The following is a 24056-nucleotide window of genomic DNA, read 5'->3' as shown; positions in this document are numbered from 1 at the left end:
AGAGACATCATTGTTAAATAGTTTGCGGAATCAATGGTGGTTCAAGAATGGCTTCATGTTAGGGAGACTTTTCATGTCTCAATAGTTAGGTGAGTTTTTCCTCATATTCCACTAACAGTTAGATCCTTACATTCACCTAAGACATTCACACTTAGATCCTTGGTTATAGCATTTACAGAGTCACGTTTAGTTCCCAGTTATTTCATATACAAGATCAATCTCACTAAAATCAAACCTAAGTTCTCACTGACGCTAAACAAAGATCTGAGGTCATCCCATTATGGGTCACGTCACAACGATCTTTAGCGAACTTTGGCCGATCACTGAAACAACTAACAAGAAGTTGACATCAGCCAATTAGAAAGCAGCTTTCTCAAGCTTTACGGCACTCGTTTCAACCTGGTGACTTCCATTTCAGACTACACTTGAAAAATATGTTGACACAGTTCTCGATTAAAATTTTGAAAACTGAACAAAGAAACATTCCGGAATGTCTAATATATGGTTGCGATTGTAGGGCAGTGCTTCCCAAATACTGTGCAACGCCTCCTCGGTTGAAATGTTTATCCCACGGAAGCGAGAGACAATTTTAATGGAATCAGTTGTTCGAAATACCCTGTGTTAACTTTTTCGAGGTTGCATGATTAGAAAACACATTCTGACTGTCACATTCATGATCTGGTAAGCGACGCTTTGATTGGTGGGATGAAAGGTCGTTCTGACATGACCCGTAATGGGATGTCCTCAGATCTTTGTTTAGGGATGGCAAAAACTGAGATCTGATTTTAATGAGATTGAACCATGCTGTACTTCAGATCATTCCTCTGAGCAACAAATGGGTCTCATAATGTTGCCAAATCAAGTAGTCAGCTCCATGAAATCATTGACAATCTGTTTGACTCTTGCTGGTGATGATAACAAACTACAAACTGTAAAGGAAGGGGAATAGAATGACCATTTTTAATATCAAATAATAAACCAATGGAACAAAAATGGAAGTTGACAAAATTGCTTCTAAAAAGTTGTCAAATAGACATGCTTCATAAATTTACATCCATTCCCTGGGTAAATAAGATGGGGAATGAGCTCGAAATGCTACATAATTTGCATCCACCATGATGAGATTTTTTCCCTAAATTCAGACAAATTTGAAATTTTTAAAAACTGGTGTACAGACATGGTCAAAATAGAAAAATCAAAACCTATATAATCCAGTTCATAAATCTTTATCAGTTGACCACATCACATGAATCTCATCCTTCCATCTTCAGCAACCTCTATTGCGTTACTATGGTCACTGACATTATTACTGTGGTAGTCCACAATGTGATTGTAACAATGACTTCTGTGATGAGTTTGGGAGAGAAAGTTTATCCTGTGCGAAGAATAATATGTACGCCAGAGTCTGTCCAGATTGGTTCACTGAGCTCGCCGACGTCGAGGGCAAATGTGGCCTCCTCGAAGGGCTTCTGCATCTGCCCTGGCCCGAAGGATCCAAGGTCACCTTCCCGGTTTGCCGAGCTGCAGTCACTGTGCTGTTTAGCCAGGTCACCAAACTCTGCCTGGCCGGATGTTATCTGTTGCCGATAACCTGAAATATGAACACAGAATTTCAGTGCACCCCGAATGAACTCCTCCCCACCTTGCATCAGCCTTCCTACAATGATTCCCCCCCCTAAGCAAACCACGGAATCCCTCCTCACCCAGAAGTAACTGTAATGCCTCATCTTTGGTGCGAGTTATCTCCTCTTTCTTCCAGTTCATCGGCCTGCGAGACTCACAGTGTTTCACCAGCAGGTGTGATGCTCGCACGGTCTTGGCACTCATCTTCTTGGCGGGCTCAGATGGTGGGTCCCACTGACTTTCCTTGGTGTAGATGTTCAGATAGTAGTCTTTACCTGGGAACACGGACCGCATAACACTGTTGATGATATGTTTGTTGTTCAACCCCACAATAAGCAGTATGAAAAAGGACTGATAATAATCCAGTGATTGATATAAGCAATGATCCAGCGTACAATGACACGTTATGAACCAAGTCACCAAACCACCCGATCCATTGTGACACCTCCTACAACCAGCATCGGTTGCTGGGGACAAGTTTCAACAAGGTTTGATTGGTTGGTTGGTTTTTACGCCGCACTCAGCAATATTCCAGCTATATGAGGGCGGTCTGTAAATAATCGAGTCTGGACCAGACAATCCAGTGATTGACATCATAAGCATCGATCCATGCATGTGTGATCGATGACATGCATCAATCAAGTCAGCAAGCCTGACCACCCAATCCCATTAGTCGCCTCTTACAACAAGCATAATTATCTTGATGCCAATCACTGGATTGTCTGGTCCAGACTCGATTATTTTATTTACAGCCTGCCATCATATAGCTGGAATACTGCTGAGCATGGTGTTATATAACAAACAAACAAACAACAAAATAAACACAAAGAATCAGCTGGCTTTGCCAAATTGACTTGGTTGACATTCATTTTGTACTGTCATTGTCTGAGACTTATAATATCAATCAGTAGTTTGTCTTGTCCTGAGTCAATTATGTATACCTCAAACATATCTCATAACTCTAGGTATATAACAAGAAGGCAATTTTCACTATTTCAGTTTAGAAACATATCCAAGTATTAGCTATAGGTGAAGCTGTTTTATAATCCTTTTACCATGGCATGAATGGCTAACATCTTCATTTACTTTGAACCACCAACCTTTTCGAGGAACCATTCAAACCTCAAAACAAACAAATCCCCATAAAACATGTGTGCGGCAAAACCACTTATCATAGAGACCATTTCCACATTCGAGAAATGAGCATTGACCATTTTGAAAATATTATATGCTATTCCTCAATATATATGCCGATCTTTTTACTGACAAGTCGTTTTGGGGGTAATAATAATGTTTTCGACCTCTGGTTACCCCTGATATTATTACTTTTATTATTATTCCTATTATTAATTCATAACAATACTGAAACTGCCAAACATTATTAATATCAAATTATAATGAATACCATAACTTCGAATAAGCTGACCGCATAGAAATAAACAGCAAATAAATAAAGACGAATGGTGTTTTGATTCGAACAAAAGAAACACACACATTAACAGCATTCAAGAACTGGCAGAAGTCAATCATGATATCATCAATAAGTCTATGAAGTAAGATGAAGATGAGGCGAAGTAAGATGAAGATGAGGTGAATCTATTAAATTTAAAAATGTGTTACGTCGGCAAACAAACGAAATCGATCTACTATACTGTAGGCCGTTTAACATATCATTAGCGGGCTTTTCTAAACCCTGTCAAATTACATGTAGGATAAAAACTCGTGATACACAATTTCATTAAAATAAGATATGTGCATTAATTAGTGTAAATATGACCCATGTCTGCCAATGTTTAAAGAACATAACAATTGCATGAAATGGATGAAGATGAAGATTGTTTCATGGCATACCGCTAGACCGACTAGTTCTCTTTTCCCAACCCTCTGGAATATCACCCATGCCGTTTCGAAACAGGAAGTGTTGGGTTACTATAAATGCAGATTCTATTCCGAAAGCGGATCGAAGTTAATTTTGAAATTAATGTTAATACATTCAACAAGCAACATTATAAGTCACGATTCACGTTTTGTAATAAGTAAATAATATATTGTTACTGTTTTACACACATATATATAAACGTGTTTGTTTCTAAATTAGGTCCAGATTTATTTGTGTTACAAATACATTTTTCGTGAGTTTCAATAATGAGCATTCCGAGCATCTGTAAAGAAAATATAAAGGATAAAATAACATGCCAAGATTATAATAATATAGCGATCAAATTCTCGTTTAAGCATTTTTAATTCTGACAAGAACCATATATGATATTAAACTCCTTTCATGGTTTTGGATCCAACTTATGAAAAAAAAACATATTGAGACGAAATTCTGGTAATTGTTGGCCCGAAGGATGATGATGATGATGATGATGATGCCAAAGACGACGATGATGATGACAACAACATTGCTGTCCTAAGGCCTCGATTCCAGCAATATCACGGCGGGGGAAATGGGTTTCAAACATTGTACCCATGTCGGGAATCGAACCAGTGTCTACCGTGTGACGAGCGAACGCTTTAACCACTTGGCTACCCGACCCTGAACGCGATGTTAACCCAATTCCACCTCACCTCACCTCACCTCACCTCACCTCACCTCACCTCACCGTCGCGCCTAGTGTTATTACATACAGAAGCTAACACATGTGACTTCGGGTATCAAATATACCAACACCAGTCGATAAAAGTTTTAAAGTATTCAAGGAGTTTAATGATAATTCTATTCATTTTAGCTATAAAAAATCTTAACCAGCTTCAGTTGTCGCGAGATTAGTGAAGTCTTTTGATTGTTACGTCATAGTAACATCACAATTGTCTGCCAAAGACTGACGCATTTTCATCACAGGTAAATAGGAGATATCGTTTATTATAGCTAAAATGGATTGAATTATCATTTAACCGCCCGCATGTTATCAAAAATGAGCGGACCACTGTAACTTGATAATGCCCTCATATTGCTTGACGACGGGCCATTATCACTCCCGTTGTTAGGTGACGTCATGGAATAGGGATAGGTGACGTCACGTTCAATAGTGACGTCATCTGGTTTGTTCTATGACGTTTCCATATTTGTAAAAGTGGGTCAGTGACATTCGTGTTGATTGCAGTAAATGTTTCAAAATCGATATTGTAAAAAGAAACAACAATATCGGTTTTGAAACATTTACTGCAATCGACACAATGCGGGAAACGGGATCGGGTGGTCAGACTCGCTGACTTGGTTGATGCATGTCATCGTATCCCAATTGCGTGGGTCGATGCTCATGATGTCAATCACTGGATTGTCTGGTCCAGACTCGATTATTTTCAGTCCGCCGTCATGTAGCTGGAATATTGCTGAGTGCGGCGTTAAACAACAAACCAAACCAAAACCAAACCTTCAATAGTCACTGAAGCGTACGTAAACTCTCTGCAAGAGTATGTGTGACGAAAAGTTTTTTACAAATGCTGGAACACAAGGGTCATCATATGAATTCGTGATTATATATTGCTTGTGATATATTGCCTTATCTATTATCAATATAGCTCGAGATAAGCGATGAAATTTAAAGACGAGGCATGCGCGTTATAATGATTCCATGCGCCTACGGCATTTTGACGTAATATACTGTGTGGTAGAGGTGGCATATAGTGACGTAACAGTGTATGATTACATCACAGGCTATCGATCATATTACGCAATCTGACACGAGTCTCAATACATACTTCTGCTATGCCGCTAACCTCCTACAATACCGCTAAATGTAAAGGATGTATAATTGAAAGTAATATCTAAAGGTATGTAAATTATATCGATATTACCCAGGATAAACGAACATTATGTGTGGATTTCCGGATAGAACCCGTGCTCGTCAGTAGAGGCGACTAAATGGATCAGGTGGTCAGGCTCGGTGGCCTAGATGGCGTGATCCGTGTATCCCCGTCGGTGTGGATTGTTGCTCACGATATCAGTCACTGGTTTGGCTGGTCCAAGCGCCGTGATATAACAGGAATACTACTTGGTGAGGCGTTAGACAACTAAGATACGCACGCACGCACGCACGCACTCCACAGAAACTAATCCGTGAAGATCCGGTAAGAAGAGGTCCTCAGTAACCCATGCTTGCCGTAAAAGGCGACTCGTGAGAGGCAAGTAACAGGATCCGGTGGTCAGGCTCGCTGATTTGGATGGTGCAAGTCATCGTATCCAAATTGCGTCGATGGACGCTCATGATGGCAATCACTGGCTTGTCAGTCCAGACTCGATTATTTACAACCAGCCGTCATATAGCTAGAATGTTGCCAAATAAAAATGCTTACGTCATATAACCTGCACTTTCGACGGCATGTTAAGTGACGTCACAATAGTAATGACGTTATTATAAGGGTAACGCTAATTTTCAGCGCATTATCATTTGCAGAAGCCCGAGGTCTTCCATTAACTGCCCGACGAAGGAGGGCAGTTTAAAAGACAAAGTAACAACAAGTACCATCTTTCAACGTGTTTTGGCATGAAAACCCCAATCTTCCGTTCTCCGGGCTGACGCTCTACCACTAGACCAAGGAGGCTACATGGGGATTCCCTAACGAATACGAATCAAATCCCACATTCACTTTCATCATGATCCTTTATCTGTATGCGCACAGCATCACGCCGATAGGTCTCACCAAAGAGATAATCATCTACAACCTAAGGTTTCATCGTGCATACAGAGTTGCCTCCCTTATCCGTGCCAGGATAAGAATCCGACATTCACTGTCACTATGGCCCTTTGTATCTGTATGTATACAGCGCCAGACCAGCAGATTTCAGCAACGTGGTAATTATATACAATGTGCGGTTTTGAGATGACACAGCTCACGTTAACTTGTGTACGTCATACTTCGGTTGACCCATGCTACCCATCCCTGCTGTACTCCAGGTAGTCTCGTCAGCAGCCTCCAAGTGACGTCATTGTTAAGGCTAATCAGTTTCATTTATTGATTCAATCATGAACAAGGATGTTTATGAACTATAATCACTGCGTTATTGATAGTATTATATGTATTCTGATATGCATAAGGGGAATGTAACTTTTGATTGTTGATATAAATACTTAAGATTTTACTCTTTGATAATTGGATCTCTGTTTGAAGCTATAGCGTTATTTTGAGCTTAATTATGTGTTTTTACATTGCATTGAATAGAAAAGGTACAGTTTTCAGTCTGTCAAGCAATACACATTTGTTTGTTTGTTGTCTAACGCCAGACTCAGCAATATTCCAGCCATATGACGGCGGTCTGTAAATAATCGAGTCTGAACCAGACAATCTAGTGATTGACATCATGAGTATAGATCCACAAAATTGGGATACGATAACATGCATGAGCCAAGCCTTTTATGACAAGCAATGGTTGCTGAAGACCTATTCTACCCCGGATGTTCGGGTAACACCTCATGGTGGTGTGTTACAGCAGTAGCGTTGATTCTCCTGGCAGCCATTTTGTATATCTTAAGTTTTATTTAGGGTACTACTCTAATTTAAGTTATCCTTCATTAACACTGGTTGCCAGAATATGTGGTAGCCTCAGTAAACTTATTTGACTTAAATTTTATAAACCAAACGCAAGCACTGTACAATGCGGCGACAAGTTCTCTATTCGGTGATTGTCAATAAAACATCAATCCATGTAATGTTCTGTTCAAGTTACAATCAACCTATTCTTAAACAGAAGTTAACATTTAGCTAGTGAGTGTGGTTTTACGCCGCTTTTAGCAATATTCCAGCAATATCACGGCGGGGGACACCAGAAATGGGCATGTGCGGAATCGAACCCGGGCCTTCGGCGTGACGAGCGAACGCTTTAACCACTAGGCTACCCCACCGCCCATGTAAACATGTAGATATTCAGCTATCTTCCTGACTATATCTTTTCTTTCTGCGCCGACCAGTAGTTGGTGTTATTATAAAATAACACCATACGAGGAACGTAAATCATTTGAGATTATTGCAGATGTTATTTGAAACCTTTAACAAGAAAAAGTATATTATTTACGGAGTATTTGTTTCTACCCAACAAAAGTGCTTGATCTCAATTCACGCCACACACCTTTAACGTGGCCCGACCAGGTAAATCAGTATAATTATGTCTGGGCCACGCTGTCATTAACAGCAGCCCTGGTCGAGTGTTATGTATACTGTTAGTGTCGAGTTAGGAGCACCGGGTTTGCTTGACTCAACAAGCGTGAATCATGCTCGCGAGACTTCCAAAATTGATTTTGTCTCACATTTCCCTCCTTTAGTTTTGACATCCCCTTTGCCAGATGTCAATCACGTATATCACAGCTGCTGTCAGCGTTTATTCACATAACGTCTGGGTTGCCTTATTTGTTATTTTCTCATGGGCTGCTTGATGTTATATTGGAAACTGTCGTTCAAATAAATGGAAACGCATTTTCGCTATAATTGTGACAGATGAATTGATAAATATATATATGGAATGTATAAAATGATGGAACAACTACTAGAAGTACATGTGGAGTACAAAAAGATGTGTATTTTTGGGAAGATTTTTTTCAATCCATATACCGCATGGCGGCACAGAACACTGTTTTATTGACGTGAAAGACTTAAACACGGACAGATCGAACAAAAGCGTTGCGTAAGCCTATCTGAATGGATTCCCTCTTTTTAAAGCCTAACTTCAGTGAGACTTTTTTTTATTTTCCTGGAAGAATATTGACCTCGAATGCCTGCACCCCAACACGTTTGTTCTATCGGTATTAGATTTAATGACAACCTGTTTTTTATATTTATTGGAGGTAATACTATTCAAATAAAGACTTTTTAACGTGACTGTCGATACAACCGCAAAGAAAAAGAAATTATTCATCGCGGGGTCAAGCCTGCTTGAAACATCACGGAAATCATGAAAAGTAACTGAGAGCACAGGAAGCATGACTCTTCACAGAAAGCAGGACACTTCACAGAAAGCAGGACACGTCACAGAAAGCATGAAACTAAACAGAAAGCATGAAATGACACAGAAAGCAGGACACTTCACAGAAAGCAGGACACGTCACAGAAAGCAGGACACACTTCACAGAAAGCAGGACACGCCACAGAAAGCAGGACACATCACAGAAAGCAGGACACTTCACAGAAAGCAGAATATGTCACAGAAAGCGTGACACTTCACAGAAAGAAGGACACGTCACAGAAAGCAGGACACATCGCAGAAAGCAGGACACTTCACAGAAAGCAGGACACGTCACAGAAAGCAGAACACATCACAGAAAGCAGGACACTTCACAGAAAGAAGAACACGTCACAGAAAGCAGGACACTTCACAGAAAGCATGAAACTAAACAGAAAGCATGAAATGTCACAGAAAGCAGGACACATCACAGAAAGCAGTACACTTCACAGAAAGCGTGACACTTCACAGAAAGCATGACCTATCACAGAAAGCAGAACACGTCACAGAAAGCAGGACACTTCACAGAAAGCAGGATACTTCACAGAAAGCAGGACACGTCACAGAAAGCAGGACACATCACAGAAAGTAGGACACTTCACAGAAAGCAGGACACGTCACAGAAAGCAGGACACGTCACAGAAAGCATGAACCAACAAGTAAAACATGAAACTAAACAGAAAGCATGAAACTAAACAGAAAGCAGGACACTTCACAGAAAGCAGGACACTTCACAGAAAGCAGGATACTTCACAGAAAGCAGGACACCTCACGACACTTCAAGCATGTCGCTACGTAACGTTTGACCACCAGTGTATCTACGTGAGACGCACAGCTCCTGAACATGCATGCAGTACCTATAACATCCGAAACCCATCTTCCACTCACTTTATGGCAGTTCTGAACATGCGCCACTGCGCAGATTCGTTCTTGCTGGCCTGGTCTGAAATCAACCGTGACACTTGATGAATGTTCCCAAAAGTTGTACTACTTTAGTAGAAGGCGTGTCCCGAAACAGCGAAGAAGCCCTGCGCATGACTTCGCACCTGTTATAAAGGTACAATGAGAGTTGTCGACCTTTATACATAACACTCAAATGTGGTTCTGTGGGGCAGTTTATAGCGCAGACAATATGTATATAAATATACATAGAGCTTTTATCCGGGACTGCAAATATGTACATATTGTTATTATATATCGGGCAGAAAAGATTTGAAATAAATAATGATAAAAAAGTGTTGACTTTTCCATTTGTAGGTGATGTAGGAATATATATTACACAGTTCGTTTTTATCTATAAATACAAATGCATTGCTATTTTTCGGATAATCTCGCCGGTTGGTGTCACGTTTAGGGAGGAAAAGTTGGGTTTACGTATGCATGTGTTTTATAATTAAATTGATTACATTCGTTTCGTGCATGTAAATTGTGTGTTATCATCAGCAAACAAGGAAAACATGCTGAAATTGGTGCGTCGTGGTTTCAAGTTCCTCGGTTATTGGTGGTGATTATGGTGTCAATATTAACAGCACTGGTTAGTTACTAATAATGGTGATGGTGATTATAAGTTATAACAAGAAAACAGTGTCAACTCTATACCCCGCCATGGGGCACTTTACTACTACTACTACTACTATTACTACTACTTCTACTACTACTACCCTCACGTGCACCCGCATAACGCACCCCCGCCCCCCTTCAAAACTATGGACCCGCCTCTGTATTACTACTATTATTAATATATTGATGTATTTTAATTTAATATGATTATATTACTACTACTTTATTTTTGATGCTACTGACCCGTGTAGATCCTAACGGGACTAACGGGATCGGGTCGTCAGGGTCGCTGACATATGGTTGATGCATGTCATCGATTCCAATTGCGTGCATCGATGCTCATGATATCAATCACTTGATTGTCTGGTCCAGACTCGATTATTTACAGACCGCCGCCATATGGCTGGAATATTGCTGAGTGCGGCGTTAACAAACAAACAAACAAACAAACAAACAAAACTACTACTACTACTACTACTACTACTACTACTATTACTTCTACTACTTCTTCTACTACTACTGCTACTACTACTACTGATGTTACTACTAGTACTGCTACTGGTGTTACTACTACTAAGTACTGATGTTACTTCTACAATTAATACTACCGCTGTTACTGCTGCTATGTACAGCTGCTAATTATGCTATTTTTACTACCAGTAGTGCCACTATAACTCTTGTCACTACTTACTAGTTTTGAGTACTGCTGTTACTTAAAAAATGCAGTACCAGAGTATTTTTAACATAAGTCCAGGAGAAACTGAAATACAGCGTTCTTTTCCCGTGAATAAAATTGTCCTTGTTTGACATATGTTTTACTTATCCCCACACATGATCGATATAACCCGTTGACAGATGAGCGATCGGTCTTGTGATCAAACGCAAGGTGTTAAAGAGTGATATCATTTATTGTTCTAAGTCAGACAGGCATCAACAAGTGCTTGTCAAAAATGGAAATTCTATACGATCCAGATGGAAACTATTTTCCTATAACATATTGCACGTGTTAGATGAATAGTCGTCTTCAGTCGTTGTCAAATGCTTTCAATTTGATCGTCCAAAGAACAACTGATTTGATCTTCCGAAATTTAGACTGAACCGATAACATGCTCATGTTATTAGAATCTGTTTTTAACAAACATATAGTTTAACACAGACATCACAGTTACGCAAAGAAATTTAGTTAAGAGTCTAAGACCTTACACCATAGATTCAAGAGCTTTAAAACATTAAGTGATAAATCTTCAAATCCATTGATGGGTCATATTTGTATTTAATAATCTATGTTAGATCAATGTTAATCTACTTGTAGTTTGTCAATTAACATGAATATATACTGTTGTTTGTTTGATGCAACCAAAATACCGATTTGCCTATAATTTCCGAATGTGTTTTCCCGTAGTCATAACACTGCGAAAAACTTAAAATTATCTTATTTGTTGCTTTATAGACTTTTTGTAGGACGTGTTTCTTTAAAAACCTTAACGCCAGTAAGGTAATGCCATTCTTGTTTATGAAAAAAAAAATGTTTGCCAATGTAATGAATATGTTGATACGCATTTTATGAATTTGATTTATGTACATTAATAGGATTAGATAATTACCCGGAACAAGATGGAGAAATAGGTTACTATTTCCCACATTGTCAGAAGTCGGACGCACCTGTTTGCTTGGCGATGATTAGTTGTTACGGTAGTAGTACAATGCTGAAGAAAATAGACATGGCCGCCGCAAAGAGGGCGGAGTGATGTGCCGTGTCAGAAACTTTCTCTCGGAATATGGCAGCTGGAGCGTGATACATTCTTTTCTGTACATCAAGGAACCCCACACAATTATTTAAAGGTATGATCATGATTGATAATATGTTCATGTTGTATTGGACAGCCTAGATATGATCCTCTGAAAAATAATAATATGTGGGTCTGATTTTGTCGTCTGCAGTGTTGGATCTTGTCATGGAATTTGCATTGCTCCACATCGAGAGTTTTTACTAGCGACTGGTAATCATTCATGACTCACTGTCTTTGCTGTTACTGCATGCTGTTACACTATGAACTAGACATATGGACATCCGGTTGAAGCTTTTGGTCCTAAATTAGTTCATTTTCTCCATCACAAATCGAGGAATTCACAGGTTTCCCTAGCGTAAAATAAACATGAAAATGAGAAATGATTAGATTCTAGCAGACATGTCAGCTGTATCAAGTCATTTAAGGACGTGTCATACTTCTATTCGAACTTTATTGTAAATTCTATAAAGTTTATTATGTTATCAACTGTTAATGAATAAAGATAATTCTTTTAGCCAGGTAGGATATTAGGCCTATGTGTCACTTGAGTTTTTAATTCATCATAATAGACTTGATGTCAACAGAGAACATATATCGGTTTATGATGTCAGTGAAACATCTGTGTAAGTGATCTCATCAGTCATTTATCAATATGGGACACACCTCAAAACTCTTCGCCACCAATTCTGCATAATGATTTTACAAAACTGAGCTTTATCAAATACCTGCATAAGAATAAGTGGCACTCCAACAGTACATTCCCAATTCGTAAATATTAGAATAGACAAAGTATGTTCTACACACATCTATGTCTTTGCCTTTTCTTATGAAAGCTATCAATGACAAGTACATTCTTAATTATCCCCAATGGCTAAATAGATATTCACATTGCATGATACCGGTCATTAATTCATTTGCAGCTTGGTCCTTCAGCTACTGATTAGCTGTCATAAACTGATTAGGCAGTAAACATGGTAAACAGGTTGATATAACATGGGTGATTAAACAAACCAGGAACTGTATTCAACATGAGCAAAGTCACCAGAAAATTTGAAGTGAAATTTTATTCAATTTCTAATCAATTTCTTTATCTACTTGTCTTGAAATCACTATTGCGATAACTATTGATACTGAAAGAAACTATCACGATAACTATCGATATTGCAAGCAACTATTGCGATAAATATCTATAGTTTTCAGTGTATCATTTTAGATAGATTGTAGAGTTGAATCAAACCTTGGAACTGAAGTTTCCTTTGAATGTGATAACGATAACAACAAATAAAAAGTAATGTTTGAGATATGACTGGTTTGTTTTTTCTTTACCCTAATAATTTAAGAAAAAGAAGCTTCCACATTACCATGTGTAAATTACTACCACTCATGATCAAAAGAAAAACAAATTTGAACAGCATTGCATGTATTTTATTGATATTGTAAGTACAATTGAAACTAACGATTCCTAACTGAAATTGATACTATTGATCAGAAACTGATTTAACAATCGATTTATTGACTTTAAGTGCTTACCGGAAGCAATATATTGATATTTCGATTTATCATGACACCCCTACTAGTCACATATTGGTCATGAAATGCTATTGTGATACAAGTGATCATAAGAATCATAAATGGGAACTTGAAATCTGTGGGTCTGACAGTCCACCGAAAAAGTTATAAAGTTCGAGGTGGATATGAGGCATGTTTTTATAACTTTGTTCTATTGTATGTTATTATTTAAGTTGTTAGTCTTATGCAGAATAAAGACTTAATTGTTTACAGACCGCAGTGATATAGCTTGAATATTGCTGAATGTGGCATAAATCAACAAACAAATCATGCAGAAAGTATGAATTATGAATGATAATCCAGTGTTGGATCCAGTATTTGTTTTTCATCAGTGAACGAGTGTGTGTGTCACATTTTTTAATTGTATACATAATTTCTGCTTGTCAGCATAGGCAGTGTGTTAATAAATGATTTGCTAAATTCCCTCTAGTGGACTAATTCCTTCAATCCTTTGTTAATGCTAGTTACATATATCCTTTCCATGCTAGTGGACATTATTCCTTGTTACAAATCCTGAACACTGCTGAATGTGTTCAATGACTTTTTCCGTGTGACAGGTAAGGTACAAGCCTACCTTTGTTTGTCATGTGCTCAGTCACTATCTATCACGTTAACATTGTGCTGTCAACATGTCCTACGCAAATACAATACAGGGATGTATTCAGTGGTTGATATATAAATGTAGGTTATATTTGTATGGGACTTAAAGGGTAATGTTAATACAATTTGATTTATTTGCAACTTAGTGAATTAGTGCAAGTTCACTACTTCAGTGTCTTGAATGTGTTAAATTATTGAACTTGAAAATGATTCATCAGTTTTGATCAGACGACACATGTTAATCTCATGAATCACATGTATCATGTAAAGTGTTTGAAATTTTCCATGAAGTCAAGGAGCCCTTGTCCTTATGTTAAAAGTTGAAGATTTAGGTTGTTGCTGATTCAAATCCTAGAGGAGCAAACATCAAGGACCTCAGGACAATCTTTAATTACCATCCCTGATGTGTTTGTTGTTTAACGCCGCACTCAGCAATATTCCAGCTATATGACGGTGGTCTTTAAATAATCGAGAGTGGACTAGAGTATCAGTGACTTATTATGCATCAATCCACGCAATTTGGATACAATGACATGCATCAACCAAATCAGTGTGCTAACCTCTACACTATCCCACCGCCCTGTTGGTGTATGCAACTTATAGTTTTTGCCCAAGAACAAAATTATGCATTATGACTGAATAGAAATTTTGGTTTGAGAATTGTCTTGTTTAGCCTGTGATTCGTTTTTGTTTTGTTGTACAGACATCATGTATATGGCTTTCTTGTAGATCCCTAGAATATATAGCCACCATTAAATCCCCAACCCCAAACAATTATGATTTTTATGAAAAGAGTACATCATGTACATGAGATAGGATAATGTTTGGGTGACACTGAATATCAGCTCATTGAACATGCTGTATGTTACTAGCAGTACCCCGATAAGTATGCCCCAGGTGATCTGAATGAGCTATAGTAAGGTATGAAGTGAATGTTATTACCTTATAAAAAGTGTAACTATCACGGCTGAACAGACATACTTGAGAAACAATGTTGGGCACCTGGCAAAAGATCTGGCAATACAATTTGAGATTCCAGTGTCTGTTTAATATACTATATAACACAGTCCCTCATCTGAGACGCAGATTACTGTATTTATTCTAAAATGTGTCCACGCTGGGATTAAATCTCTCTGATTCCATACTAAATGCCCTTGTCAGGCAAATTGGGATTTTTTTAATTATTTTGTTCAAAATACAGTGATCCCTCGCTACAACGCTACCTTCGGGGTCTAAATAATTGATGAGCATTATAGCATGTTATAGATGGTAAGCAGTTTAAAGAAGGTCGAGTCATACATGGTCATAGGTGGTATTTTTTATTTTTTAAAGTTTTTATTTTTGTTAAATTCAGTATTATTTTAACTATTATTATATTTTTGCAGTCAATGCTAGTGGTGCAATGTTGAGAAGTCCATATATCGCATTGCACTGTGTTTCTATTTATCGTTTCACCCTTAATAAATGCAATATTTAAAACTAAGCATTAAAGCCTCTTCATTTATATTGGTCCTGTGAATCAGTGAAGTAAAAGTCACCTCTACCATGTCTACTAAGCCATAACATGACTTCTCTAACAATACAAACATGAATTTGGAATTTTAGGAGATTTGGTTTGGGGCCAAATTTCCTCTTCTAGGTTGAGATCTAGATGAATTCCTGGCCTGTCAGATATGTATTTGTATTGCGTGCATACTGGTATTTCCTATTAATACAGTTTGACAAAGAAAGCCAGGAATAAACTTTAAACACTGGTTATGAACTATGAAAACTTCTATTCTGTTTGTGATGATTGATATCATGAGCATCGATCTACACCCAATTGGGATATGTTGTCATGCATCAACCTAGTCCTTGATTCTGACCACCCGATCCCTCTAACAGCAAGCATTGGTTGCTGAAGGCCAATTATAACTCAGATCTTCATGGTAGGGAAAACTTCTAAAGGGTGCTTTAATATCATGTTTATGTATAAGGAAGGCTTATGCATTCAGTGCGGTATATTTATGTACCTTGGCCAGGATCATGTTCCCTATTGCTTATATGTAATGTAATTATGATGACCTTTCTGCCAGTGGCTGAAAGTAAATAATACACAGTAGGTACTATTTCAGCTTGTATGTGTTATGTAGGTGTGTAGAGGCAATTCACGAAGCTGTTTGTCCTGGTCATGAGGCCAGAGGGAGTATCCTGGTTGCTAACAATATACAGGAGTCATGAAAGCAAGGATGTATGTATTGTGGTGCATTGTGTGGGACGAGATTGAGAGCATGACGACATACAGTGTTGCTTGAACAGGGTGAGAAAAAAATGTAGAGGTTTTTACTCATAGTCTTTGTAGTTTACAGTTTATCATTTCAACAATCACTACTGGTCAGGTGTGAAATTGTTGTTCAGGTGAGTCAAGAGTGGTTTAATAGTTTCATGGTTAGGGAAGATATTTTGCTCCTGAACCTTTTTGAGAGGACCGCAGTTTTGAAATTCAAAATATTTAAATCAGATCATTGTCAGATTGTCACACATTTTCCTAATCATTATGTCTCAAGTCAACAATGGTCAACAATAAATAACAAGTGAAACTGAAAGATACTTCTGTTGCTAACAAAGCTTTAAGGCATCTCTGCATCTCTTATCAATACTAAAACTAGACTTTTGCAAAGTAAAGTTTTAATATTTTAGCGATACTGCATGATCATCTGATGAAGAAGTAAGCATATACCATATTTGACGTAATAAGCACCCCGCTCTAAAAAGTGCCCACAGAGATATTTGCTAATATATTGGCTAGTGAACAATCCCAAATCCCACTCCTTCCGATTGATCAATGTACACAAGACTTATTTATTCACGTATAATACGCACTTGTGTGTTATTATGCATTCTTAATTATGGGCAATTAAATCCTGGCAATATGTAGCTGTCGCATTTAAACTTTTCAGTGTGTCAGCATAAACCACGAAATTTATCTTTCAACTCTTTCTTTTTCCACCAAAATAATGTTCTAATAAGAGCCCCCTATTTCTAATTTTGAGAGCGCCCTGGGCGGTTATTATGTCGAATACGGTTCTCTGAAATGTTGTGTTCCTCATAATGAAGAAGTTGATAACCCTAAATTCTCTTATGTGTATCTGGAAGGGTATCACAATTGACACAACATGATGGACAAAATTCAAAAGTAACAGTATAAGTCTATTTAAAATTCATTATTCAGCCACAAAGGTAAGGACTTTATTGTTAACAATAAAAAGCAATGTTAACATCAACAGTTTCTGAATTTCAGTCAACACGTCATAGTTCTACTTAAACCGAATGTAAGAGCCAAGTTCAAGCTTGTAGCACAGGCCGATTAAACATAATTGTTTAGTAACATTATGAAATACCTTTGCAGATGTCGAGTAATATTTTGGCATTGGCTAAGGAAAAATTGAATTTGTCTAATCCTACTTCACATTTAAGGATATGTTGCCATTAATAAACATACCAAGTGTGTATTCATGTCATAATTCAAGCAAACCCAAGTTGATTAATCAGTTCTGCTTTCTTTGGTATTATCATGATTATGTTTTCAAACACAATGTAATCCGGGTTTTGTACATTATGTAACAACATCACAACAGCTGGGCCAGGTTCCACCAAACGATCTTAGCACTATGACTGTCGTTTATGTTTATTTAAGTTTATGTTGAAGAATGGCACTGTTGACACACTAGGTTCTTTTACATACAGATTTCTGGATTAACATTTTGTTTCCTGATTTGGGAATCGACACAAACAATATCATTACCAGCATGGTCACCGTGGCCTGTTATTTTACATGCAACCACTGACAGAAACAGTATGTGTGCACCCAATGCCACTTTCTATCAGTATCATGTTCAGTGCATGGCCCAATAAGATCAATGTCCATTAAATCTGCATCAAATAGATGTTACGTTAAGGAATTTAGGCTAGTCAGTGCCAAACAATCGATGGCAAATGACTGATAATATTGCATTCTTTAACAAGTCTGGTTTCAGTTCAGAAATTCAGATCTTTTATCTGACACTGAATTTGTTCATCAGATCACAAGCTGGAACCAAAGAATCGGAATACTGATACAGGCAAACTCTTCATGTAGGTCTGTTCTTGTCTTGTTGGCAAAGACACATGTTCCATTTTTATGTGAATTGATTATTTGCGTAAGTAATCTAGATCACATGCCAGAACCAAACACTCGGAATACAGATACAGGCAAGCACTTCCTGTAGGACTGTTCTTCTCTAGTTGGCAAAGACAAATGTTCAATTTTTATGTGCATTGATTACGTGCCTAAGTACATGAAGTAACGTTTTTTAGCCAACTGCATATATTTGAAATGCTGGAAATTTTCAGTTAAGTTGATCATCAATGATAAATATTTTTTAGGATTTGTTTTGACCATACTGACTGCTTCTTCTAGTGATATTCTATCACAGCACTGCAGTGAATACAGTGTTGAAATAAGCGCCTGTCTGTAGGCCCATGGCACATAGATCTCTTTTTGGGCCTGTAGTTTCAGAATTGATAGGTAAATTTACGTGTCGATTTATTTGGTTATGAATAAACCTTAAAGTTTTAGAGTAATTCTAGCCCTATCATCATTCAATCTCACTGAAATCAGATCTCTTCCTCTGATACAATACCACTCTGCTTCATGATCCGAGGACATTTCCATAGAACTCTTATCAAACTTTGAGCGCCTAAACTAAATGAAGAATGCATGGGATATTAAGCCAATCAGATGGCAGCTTGCTAAACTGATTCAGCTTCTTTTCCTACACCATGATTCGCCAATTTCAATCTTACAAGAAAACCACCACAGAACCCAAATATGCCCTCGATAATCCATCCTTTTGAGTGTAGATGCCATTGCACTCAGAAATGATAGGATGTACAACATTTCCACAATATTATTGAGTGGTTTTATTTTTTGGCATTCAGGATTCCTCATATTATATTAATTTTTGATGAACAGAAATCAAATATGCCTGTTTGAATGCTTCGCTCACTTGAGAATTTAGAAGCCTCAATGGTAATTAGCTGATTAGAAAGTTCACCTGACGTGACCTCCTAGCTATTTGAACTAGCACTTTAACTGATTTGTTTACTGATTCCATGAAGCATACCTCTTATGTTCATAACTTTGTTCACCATATTCAGACCATGAACTTTACACTCAGCAGAAGAAACTTAAGAAGAACAAGCAGATCCACCTGTAGAACAGAGATAAAGAACACTCAGGATGGAGAGTATTTGCCTCCAGGGCACACAGACACAAACCCTTTTTAGACATAACAATAAATAAGTTAATAAGAACTTCCTCACTGAAGCATATGACCTCAGTTGAGAGAGAAGTAAGTGTGCAGGTCAGCCGACTGTCAGGCAGGTGATGAAGTGGGTGTGATGGTTAGTGTATTGATTGACAGGTGATTGAAGGGTTGACAGGCAGTGTCGGTACTCCCAATCAGTACACATTCCACCTTTTGTCACATGTCAGAGTTTGTCAGGTAAGAAGAACCCAAGTCTGTATTAGGGCACGTCGAGGTTTGACTAAAATATGATTGGTGACCTGACTTACCCCAAAAGTATATATATGACGCCTATTGATAACAGGGTTAGAACTTAAAACTAGCTCCCTAGCCTAGCTCCCTAGGCTAGAAAATATTCCTGTAGGCAAGTACAAATTTCCCAGTTTCCCCTGTGTTTTAACATTACAAGGGCTAGTGAAGATTTTCAGTTTAGTTCTAGCCTGCATGTATTGTCTCAGGCTTCAGACTAGTGGCTAAAGTTACAGACTGCTAACACGCTAACCTGAACCTCAAATACTACAACATTAAGAACTCATTTTTTAGAAAGAACTTTTCAAACCATTCACAAACTGGATTGAAGGGCATTTGAAAACTGCATCTGATTTCATGTATGGTATCACTCCTTACTCCTGCCCTGTCAGCAGTCATCGTATTACTTCTACGTGTTTCATTTAACAAGCTATTAGCACTAACTCATTGAAAAGACAACAATGCCACAGTAATGCAATGGTCAAATGAAGATTGATCTTAACAATCTCACTGAAAAGGAAGTACATGAATCATGAATGTATTGATAATCATATTCTACCATGTGAATGAAATACCTCACAATTTCTCTGTTAGGAAATACATACAATTTTTGGAATTTCCCTTTGTTTTAAGACCCCCTGCTTAAGCAGGGTTCAAAATAATCCTGCATCCACTAGTCCGAGGCTAGTAAGTTTCATGTAGGAGTGACAGACTAGTGACACATCCTTGTGGACAGCCAAGGTACCATTAAGAAGCCAGCAACTCAATGCATATGTTCACAGGCATCATCCTTGTCTTTGTAGCAAATCATAATTTGTGGACTAGTGAAATATTAAATTTAATTTCTAACCCTGTTTAACATGTTTAAGTCATATGCTCCTTCTCCCAGTTTTGACTTGAATGGCTACCTGAAACTTGTATGATAAATGCCTGAGATGTCTTTTCTTGTGTAGATGTATGTATTAATTTTGGTTGTGTTGACAGGCATTCTAGTCTATTGTCATGCACACCTGATGACATCTGGTATTTATTTTGCCAATGACAAAGTTGCTTTCATCCCCTTCCAAGTTGAGTATAGATGCTTCTGGTCCTTGTCCCCAGTAACATAGATATGAAGGAAACACACTGCTTGATTGCAGTGAAGCAAGTTGCATGTATTTGTGGAATCTCCTGGGAATCAGTACTTGAGGGGAAAACACCAACTTCTTGTTTAGACCATTACTGTTAACACCTCTCAGCTCTAGCACCTGGAAAACACATTGTCCTATGTTGTACCTGTCTGAAGGGCTTGGAGTCAGGATAAGTGGATTATGTGCTGAAGCTCGAGAACATTTGGTGTCCAGAAAAACATGCCCGTGGTCAGATGTTGTCGGCCAACCTAGGGAGGTCGGCAGGAGTTAATGGCCTCAGTAAACTCTGCCTCATCTATGTTGTCGTAAAGTGGGATCGAAGTTGACTCTGATCGTGGAAGATCAGAATGATCTTCAGCTTTTCCATGTCAGATAAACTTATATTGAGCAGGGGTTAAATACCAGCTTTGTTGCTTCAGAATTGTCACCCTGAGGGCTCTGTCATGTTTATGTTATATCTGAGGAGTTTGTTAGGGGTTGTTCCTTTTCTGTCACTATTTCTGAGCAGTGTTGGAAATTAGCACCCGCCCATAGGACCAAGCACCCGCCCGTAGGACAGCAGCAGGTAGATCTTCTGTGGGCATGTAGTTCTATATGTGTATGGGTCCTTATGGCCTGCAGTAAGTTTTTATTTATTTATTTATTTATTTGTCACAATAAGCTTCAGTTTCTTTAAATGAGACCCTGAAGTGTTTAGTCAGGGCCTGCAGCTTCTAAAGTCTTTGGGTCCTGATGGCAGTCTGGCGTTTTTGTTTGTTTCATGCACTGCTTCTAAAAGTGTACATATTCAGTCCTAAAATGTTATAAATGAAAGATTTAAGACGTACCTGGTTGTTGTTGGTTTGTTGTTTAACGCCGCACTGACTTCTTTTGAACATGTTGAATACTGTGATTGCATACCTAAAAATATTTTAAGGAGCAGGTGTCTTATGATTGTACACAGTGCTCAAATTTACCTACCGGGGGTAAGCATGAAAGTCCGGGCTCCTTAAACGGTAAAGATTTAGGTCCTAGACCAGTAGAGCATACAGTTACATGCAGTTATAAGATGGTGCAGCAGCAGTTGGCATCACCTTTAGAAGACATTGTTTTAATAATCTTAGATGAGCATTCCGTGCTTGCAAAACCAAATAGAATTTTACTTGGCTCAGGCTTTGGAGTAGTGGATTAACATGATTAAGTTGCATAGACAAAACTTTCTGTCAATCAAATATGGTTAGCTTATGAAAGCCCATATGTAATGAGTACTAAAATGATGCCTTGAACCTAAACATAGCTGGATGTATTCTCAGAGGGGACATATTGAACCTATTGATATTATGATTTTAGTATTTTCACATTTATCTGCCCCTCATGGCCCTATGCAGCCTGTGATGCCCTTCCTAGTTTTGTCTAGTCTTGTCAGTTGTCATTAGTAAGTGCTATTAACTTGAGTAATTGCTGAGGTATTGACTATCCTTGCATTGATGTGGCTGGTCAGAATCTGGTCCTACTGGTCAGGATCTCACAATACAAGATTTATTTCATAGTCTCTTTATCATAAAATAGATGCATGTCAGTGTTAGAAATTAAGGTGGGACCTGTGTTGCTCACGCTGTGTTTGCATCTAGGCATCCCCTCAATTATTAAACTTTAACATCAGGGTTATGACAAGAACCCAATGATTTTTCATTCTTAATATCGAACACTGCAAATGTGCCAAAAAGTACAGTACTTTTGTCTCTAACCTTGGCTCATCATTAAACTTACTAATCCTTCCTTAGGATATTAGAAATGTGCCTTTCCTACAAAGATGTTTCCTGTGCATCTGTCCATGATGTGTGTATAAAGCAGGGATAGTTTAGAAGGAAATTCTAGTCATCCGTTTATAAGGTTTTCAAGCTTGATCATTGGTTAGTGGATATTAGTTTTGGGAACTGTTTAAAATTTCTGTACCCTTTCTCTGTATCAACATGATCAATCCTGTAGATACCAATGAACAGAATAGCAATTATTTGACTATACTCTGTAACACAAACACATCAACGACACACATCAGCAAACAATGCAACAGCATTAGGCCTTGAAATCGGATCTGTTTAACTTGTGTGTACACAGGTACATTTCCTGTGATTTCATTTACATATTTTTTCCAATTAATGAATTTACCTTGCGTGTGCTGTCATGAGCATATCTCATTATTATTTTATAGAGGTGGGGTAGTTTTGTGGTTAAAGTGTTAGCTCATTTGAAGGCCAGGGTTGATTCCTTCTTTGGTATAATGTGTGAAGCCAATTAATCTCTGGTGTCTCTTCTGTGATATAGCAGGATTATGGCTAAAAACAGTGTAAAGCTTTATGTTTCACCCACCATCACTCACTCACTCACTCACTCACTCACTCACTCACTCATGGACCACCAATAATTTACAACATCACTCATTTCATTTTTTGTTACTACAAATAGCTCCTGTAATATCTTGAATATAGCTCTTTTCAACAATATTGGCTTGAGGTGAAACCTTACCTTTAAATTTTGTCTGAGTAATAATAACAGATAGGCATGCCAACTATTTACAAAATACATTTGTACATGCATTACTGGACTAACTTGTGTAGCATTAGTGCTGTGATTCCTGACCTATTTATTCTTGAATAGTAGTGGGTATTTACTTGGACTCATTATTTTCAGGTTGTTACAATGAGAACTTCATTATTCATAAGGTATGTGAACATGCCCAGTCGTGAGCCCAGCCATACATCTGTAGGATCAGTAGAAGTTGTGTGAAATCCAAGTAAGACCTGCTACAGTTCAGGCCAGAAAACAAACAAAGCCTACTTGTGACAGTGCTAGGATTAGCATTATATGTATAAATGGGACTTCAGCAGTGCTTCTGAATTAGGGGTCAGTACCTGCCATGGAAGTATTGAATGACAGGGCATCACTGTGAATGTTAGAGCGTCACTAGTGCTGTATAATTAGTAAATTAGTAATTGGTTCCTTCTGTTCCAATGTGTGAAAAGTGGAGGTGACACTGGCCATTGACAGCTTTAAGATCTTAAACAGTTTTTGTTGTTGAAAACCTAAACACATTCTGCAACTTATCCAATAGTCTGAAGCCCACGTCTGGTAACATTCTGTCCAGTCTAATGAGCTCAACTAGTAATTGTCCATATGAATAATTCTAACATAAAATTCTGATGAATGTGATGCACAAGTTTGGTGTATTAGACAATGTTAGATCCAAAAGCGTTTGACACACATTGTGACATTGAAATGCCAGCTGTAATTT

The 24056-nt window shown here is 38.1% G+C and overlaps 2 protein-coding genes across 5 annotated transcripts in view; one reads left to right on the top strand and one right to left on the bottom strand.

Annotated features, from left to right (window-relative positions):
* Positions 1-923: 923 nt before the first annotated feature.
* Positions 924-3543, bottom strand: LOC139458759 (uncharacterized). The gene is made up of 3 exons (XM_071240172.1): positions 3475-3543; positions 1704-1898; positions 924-1591 (listed from the first exon to the last, which is right to left on the bottom strand). Exons 1-3 carry the CDS (start codon positions 3521-3523, stop codon positions 1371-1373), a joined length of 465 nt encoding a protein of 154 aa, XP_071096273.1. The 5' UTR covers positions 3524-3543; the 3' UTR covers positions 924-1370.
* An 8299-nt stretch (positions 3544-11842) lies between these two features.
* The window catches only part of LOC139459521 (ecotropic viral integration site 5 ortholog-like), a 79388-nt gene continuing 67174 nt past the window's right edge, over positions 11843-24056 (top strand). For all 4 annotated transcript variants that reach the window (XM_071241040.1, XM_071241038.1, XM_071241041.1 and 1 more), the window contains exon 1: positions 11843-11962. The gene's annotated coding sequence lies outside the window, so the exon portion shown is untranslated. The remainder of the gene's footprint in view (positions 11963-24056) is intronic.

Source organism: Haliotis cracherodii, unplaced genomic scaffold (assembly GCF_022045235.1).
Source record: "Haliotis cracherodii isolate W230 unplaced genomic scaffold, xgHalCrac1.p SCAF_13, whole genome shotgun sequence".
In the NCBI taxonomy this organism is placed as follows: domain Eukaryota; kingdom Metazoa; phylum Mollusca; class Gastropoda; order Lepetellida; family Haliotidae; genus Haliotis; species Haliotis cracherodii.
This window is presented reverse-complemented; position numbering and strand designations above follow the sequence as displayed.